Source organism: Mus pahari, chromosome 7, assembly GCF_900095145.1.
Source record: "Mus pahari chromosome 7, PAHARI_EIJ_v1.1, whole genome shotgun sequence".
In the NCBI taxonomy this organism is placed as follows: Eukaryota; Metazoa; Chordata; class Mammalia; order Rodentia; family Muridae; genus Mus; species Mus pahari.
Window position 1 is genome coordinate 111573554 of NC_034596.1, and position 6347 is coordinate 111579900.

The 6347-nt window shown below is 41.9% G+C and overlaps 1 protein-coding gene across 1 annotated transcript in view; it reads right to left on the reverse strand.

The window, feature by feature from the left end:
* Positions 1-6347, reverse strand: part of Dnah11 (dynein axonemal heavy chain 11) — a 302790-nt gene that overhangs the window by 136102 nt on the left and 160341 nt on the right. The window contains exons 48-51 of the mRNA XM_021201453.2: positions 5727-5829; positions 3416-3655; positions 777-938; positions 348-541 (exon numbers count right to left, since the gene is read on the reverse strand). Of these exons, the coding sequence (XP_021057112.1) occupies positions 348-541; positions 777-938; positions 3416-3655; positions 5727-5829 (699 nt within the window). The remainder of the gene's footprint in view (positions 1-347; positions 542-776; positions 939-3415; positions 3656-5726; positions 5830-6347) is intronic.

Genomic DNA, 6347 nt, shown 5'->3' on the forward strand with positions numbered 1-6347 from the left:
AGATGATATACGTACCCTTTTGTTTTCAATAACCACTGTAAAACATTAAAAGAACTGGCCATATTACTACCTGGAATGCAGCAGGCATTCAGCACGGCCTACTTAATCCATGAAAATCAGGTTAAGTCCTACCCACAAATCCCACAAGCACGTTCTGTTCCTCTTGCTTAATACCTTTCTCTGACAGAACTGCAGTGAAATGAAATGTTTTGATTGGATCTGCGGCCCTTTAGAAAATAGTTTTCCTGCATGTACATGATTAAGACTGTGACATAATTTATAGCTGTGCCTATTTAACACTGCAAGAACAGTTGCTGACTGATAGCTACCATGACCAATTCACTCACACGTGTTGCATGGCATCTTCAAATAGCACCAGGTGCATCGCTGAGTGGAGTTCATTGTAGTTGTCTACCATCTCCGTAAGAACTGCCTTTAGCCCTTCCCAGTCCTTCACTGGCATGTAACAAGGGTCTTCCCCTCCACTGGCAAAGTGACAATAGACAAGGGGCTGCCGCAGCAGCGTGTTAGCATCTGCACCCTGCAGAAGGAAGCACAGACCGTGGTATGAGAGCCAATTGAAGAATCACAAGCCGGCAGATCTGCACATGAGGAAGCAGGGCCATGCCCCTTAATCCGGACCCAGTGTGTCTGTGAATCTCAGACGCTGCAGGAAAGGGCAGTGTGCTTGCTCATCTGCAGCTCAGACTCTCTAATGCCAGCAGAGTACCTACTGCAGCCCAGTGAACAGAGACCTCTCACGCTTACTCACTTACTTTAAAGTACTTATGGGCAGTTTCCAGCATTTTCCTCTGAAATAAGTCAAAATCGTTTGTGTCTATCAGTCTGTCTCCATAAACACGTGACGCTTCATGAAGCCACAGGCGTGCTAAGTCTTCCAGGCAGTTTAAACACTCAGGAGAAGCAAACGAAATCCCCTATATAAGTGGGATGGGGAACACAGCTTTAATTCAGAGGACAGTGCCATTCTAAATAAACAATTTTAGTATTTGTTTAACTCTATACTGAGTTTAGCAGTTGGAAAGAAACAAGCAGGCAGGGGTAGGTATGTATATACATGTGCAAATAAAACTCATTTCAGATAAACAGGAGCATAGGAGTTTAGTATCATCCCCAGTTAAAAAAATTGTGTCTGTGTACCATTTGAGTGCCTGGTGCCTTTGGAGGCCAGAAGATGGTATCAGGTTCCCAGGTATTAGAGTTACAGATGGTTGTGACCCAGATGTGGTTATTGGGAATTGAGCCTGGGTCCTCTAGAGGAACAGCCAGTGCTCTCAAATGCCGAGTCATCTCTCTATCCCTTGTCATACATGGATTTTAAAAATGATTATTATTTTATATGCATGGGCATTTTGCCTGTATGGATGTGTACCATGTGTGAGCAAAATTCTCAGAGCTCAGAAGAGGGAGCTAGATTCCTTAGATTTGGAGTTGTGAATAGTTGTGAACCACCATGATGATGCTAGGAACTGAACCTGGGACCTCTCCAAGAGCCACAAGTACTCTTAACGCCTGAGCCATCTCTCCAGCTCCCTCATCATAACCACTTTAATACTTCAAGTCAGTGGGAGCTAACTGACACATCTCTGCATAAGTGTGTGTGTGTGTATGTATATGTATATATATATATATATATATATATATATATATATATATATATATATATATATAGATTTTATGAAACCAAAGTACAATCAGAATGAAGTAACAGTATACAATCAGAATAAAGTTTTCTTGTCTTTAATCCATTGATGCAAACCAATCTAACTCATTTACTTCACAAACAAAACGAAATACCCAAAGCTGAAATGTAGGTCATCCTGGAAGAGAGACACAGGATTAGCATGGATTAACTATGCTTCCTGTGCCCACCAACACTGCACTTCAGCATCTGGGTGCAGGTGATCTGAGAGTAGCCAGCTTGCTTTCCACCCATGAGAACAGGAGGATGCTGTGGAGAACTAACCTGAGAGAGGCTGACAGTGTTTGAAGGTATCAGATGCAGTTGTCAGCCTGGACCTGAAGGAAGGCTAAGCAGGCAGGCTCATATCCTAGGTCACCTTTTCTGCTAAGGGGAAGACTTGCTTTAGACAAGACCTTACTAAGCAGAGCCTTTCTGACAGGTGCTAGGCATGCAGACGGGAAAGCAAACAGCCTGTGTTATCACAAGCTACTGCCTGCTGCTGTGGTAGGGTTCTGAGGAGTGATTCTAAAGAGTGCTGTAGAAGTCTTGGAAGTTTTCTCATTTTCTCCTGCACAACAGAACTTTGAGTTTTAGGTGATATCCCAGGTACTGCTGTATATAGTAGTGTATGCCACATCCATTTTAGGGATTCCAGAACTTCTATTCCCTCTTTAGAATTTCTATTATATAATTAATAGTAAACATTGCCCCTTTTACTACAAGCTACAGTTTGGATCTCAATGGCCCCTCACCCCACTTTAGGTCATGAAGGCATGCCTTTGAGAGGAATAATGGAACCCTAGTCTGTGTGTGTCCCTAACACACTATGCAATCAGAATGATTTTTGATATGAAACCAAATGATCTATAATTTAAAATTTCACATTTTAATATGTGTTTAAAATGATAACATTGATGTTTTATGCAGGACCATGACCAATTTCTCTCATTTGGCACTTAAAAAAACCATTAATTTACAAAGTTCAAATTTCTACTTTACTGTTTTTGTTAACTCACTGTCTACCATGGTCTGTCTGTATGTCTTCCTAAATTTATGTTTTGAAGCAGTTGGGGCCTGTGAGACAGACAGATCAGTAGGTGAACGTGATGATCTCAGTTCAAGCCCCAGAACTCGTGAAGGTTAAAGGAGAGAGCTAGCTCCATTAAGTTGCCATCTGACCTCCACAAGCACGTGTAGAACACGGCCTCCCACCACACACTAAGTGAAAAAGTACTTAACTGCCAATGTGGATGTATGAAGAAGTGCGGCCTTTCCTAAGAGAGGTGACCTCATATGAGCAGTGCTAACCGTGTGCCTTTCACCCTGTCTGCCTTGGACAGACACAAAGTTCAAGGCCCCATCAGAACAGGCCCGTAGTAGGTGATGAACTTGCTACTACCTCGGATGTGGACTTCTCAGCACCACTGAACCATGAGCAATAAATTCACATTGCTTTTGAATTACCAAATCTCCGGTACCTTGCTGCATTAGCACAGATATATAGTGCAACCTGAAGAGACGCCCCCCACCCCCGCCACCTCACCAATGAGGAAGACAGAGCAGCTTGTCATGTCACCTCACAGAGAGGTTTATAAGTAAAAGAGAAAGACACACGACGCAATAAAGCATAGTGTGAAACTGAAATCATTCTATAAATGAATGCCAGAATTTACTCTGATACTCCAGAAGCTTGCTTGTCAATTGAGGTACCTGGAAGATGCTTGATAAGTCTCTTAGATTAAAATTGTAATGGAATTTAACGGCTGTGGGCACAAAGCTCTCTGCCATCGTCTGATGGAACGCAATGGTTGCCTGGATCAAAGAGGGGCCAGCCCTGAGAACTGAAGGGCAGAATGCTTGCTGTTGGAGATAGAAGCTGAAGATCTGACCGTAGATAGTGGTCAGTGCATCCGAAGATGGAAAGTTGAACGCAAACACGGTGAAATGTCTCTGAAAAACAATTAGTACAGAATAGGGATGACAGTCAAAGCAGAACATTACTCTCCTTTACTTAGGATCACTGCGGTGTAATCTATTACTGCCGTCTTCTCTGACACTGGGTTTGGCCACGTGACTTGTTTGACCCCATAGGCAGAATGCTAGTCACTGGCAAGGCATGGTCTCCATCTTTGTTCACTTAAGCCTCTGACTTTCCCTGAGCTTTTAAACTCTGTGAAGGATGAAAGATCCAGAAGGCAGAGGTATATTTTCATTGTCACCACCCTGACCTATGCCACACAATATCAGTTGAGAGTCATACCCCGGACATTCAAAGTTACCTAGACAAGGTCATCAGGTGCAGCTAGCTTATCTGCAGGACTTGGCTAAGTGAAAAAGCACCTTCTATGTAGTTATTGTGATGGCTTGGGTAACTAAAAGAAGCCAAGCTAAAAAGTGATTCTCACTACAGACTATTTTGGAGAATAACAAATTGTTGAGATAATAATGTGATCAGTGCTTAAGAATTAAATATCCACAATACGGAGGAGAAGCCTAAAATTTAACAGCAAAAAAGCTTAACCCAAAAATGACTAAGAAGATTTTTAATAACATCGCCTCAAAGAAGATATACAAATATACAAAGAATACATGAAAAATACTCAAATCTCTGACTACCAGAGAAACACAAAAACAGAACGATAATGATATTACCTCACTTCCATTAGCACTGTTGCTATAAGGAAGCAAAACAGGAACTGTGTGCTGACAAAGAAGTGGAGAAACCTTGTGCATCATAGGTGGGGGTGACAGGTGACATGGTGATTGAAAGAACAAAATGACAGGTTCTCAAAAAGCTACAAACCAAATTACTGTCTGATCTTGTAGTTCTACTCCTGGGTAGATAGACAGTTGAAAGAACTGAAAACAGATTTCCAAGAGATATTCGTGTGCCTATGTTTTCATTTACCCCAGTAAAAAGATGGAAGTGACCCAGTGTTCACTAGTGAGTGAACAGACAGGCAAAATGCAGCATGTAAGACAAAAATGCTCATCCTCTAGGCTACAAAAGGAAATTCTGCAATATGCTACATGTGTGATCTTCAGCACAACACTGAGGCACACCAGTCCTTAGACAAACAGTGTAGGTCTCCTCTTATAGGAAATACTTAGAGAAGTCGGGGTCACAGACACAGAAAGGAGGATGATGTCTGCCTGGGCAAAGAGGAGAGAGGAAGTGAGTATCAGAGCAGAGAGAAATGGGGTGTCATTGATAATGGACTGAGTTTCAGTTTCACATCAGGGTCTCACAGAGACAGATGGTTTGGCATAAGAAAGCATCTAGTACACTCAACTACACATTTAGAATAGTTGGTTACACCAATAAATTATATGTAACATGTATTTAACCACAGTAACAAAACAGAAAAAAATGGTTTTCAAAAGATTAAATGGTTGCAGGGATGCAGAGGCAAAGAAAGGGTGACCACATAGCAGACCGGTCTTCAGGCAGAGGAACTATTTTGTGTGATATTTTAATGGTGGACACCTGTCATTATACATTTGTCAACCCTACAGAACACGCAAGACAAAAGAAGAAACCCCAGTGGAAACTTTGAGCTTTAGTTTGTTTAGTTTAATGGGATGTGTCAACGACATCCCATTAAATGCAACACATGCAAGAGGTTAATTAGAGTTCAAACGTAGCAGGTGATGGGTGGGTGAGGGACTAGACAGAAATTCTTCTGACTCATTTTGCTATAAACATAAACATTAACTAAAAATTTTATATTGACTGGGGAAGAACACATCTACTTAATTAACTGGAAGTGGGATACTAACTTCATAAGCACCAAGAAACAAGATGTGGTGTTCTGTTGAGAGAGGGTCTCATTATGAAGCTCAATCTTCCTTGGAATTCATCATAGCTTAGGTTGGCCTTGAACTCCTAACATGGCTGCCTTAGCCCTCACTCTCAACCTCCCAGTGCTGGCATTTCAAGAGTGTGCCAACATACCCAGCATGATTTACAGCTTTGAATATGACATACGAGGGCACTGGAGAGAGTGGTATGTAAACCCACCTGCAGCCTTGGGTTGACTGTGAAGCTACCCACCATGGGATTCATGCAGGCTACATACTGGCAGTTGCGGATTTCCTTGAGCATCACTTTATGTCGATCGTACCTATGGGACAGAAAACAGAACCTCAAATCCAAAAAACGAGGTGACAGAACAGCAAGCCACCAGAAGGATTTAATCATAGATACCTTATCTTCACAATAATTCTGTAATGGCCTTCTGCACCATATCTGAGGGACATCAAAACTATACCTCAGAGAACTGAAGATGACAGAATGTGTTGGAGGCCTAAGCTCTAACACGTCAATATAAACTATTACTGGTTATTGATTCTCATGTGGCTCTTACCATGGGTGGGAACCATGCTGTTCTCATAGTAAAGGTTAGTGGGTTGTCTCGGGACCCCTCACCCTGTGTTTACTGTCATGGATAGTAAAGAAGAGTGCCCAGATATGATCAAACATTCACAGCCTCCAGGGTAAAGCCAAGATTTTCTTCAATAACTTAGTGAGACTTAATTTCTATACAGTTGCTATGTTGCTCAGCTACTTTTCAACCCAATCTTGCAAAGATATGAAGGGAAACTGCACTGTTTGATAGGACGATAGGATACATAGAGGGGA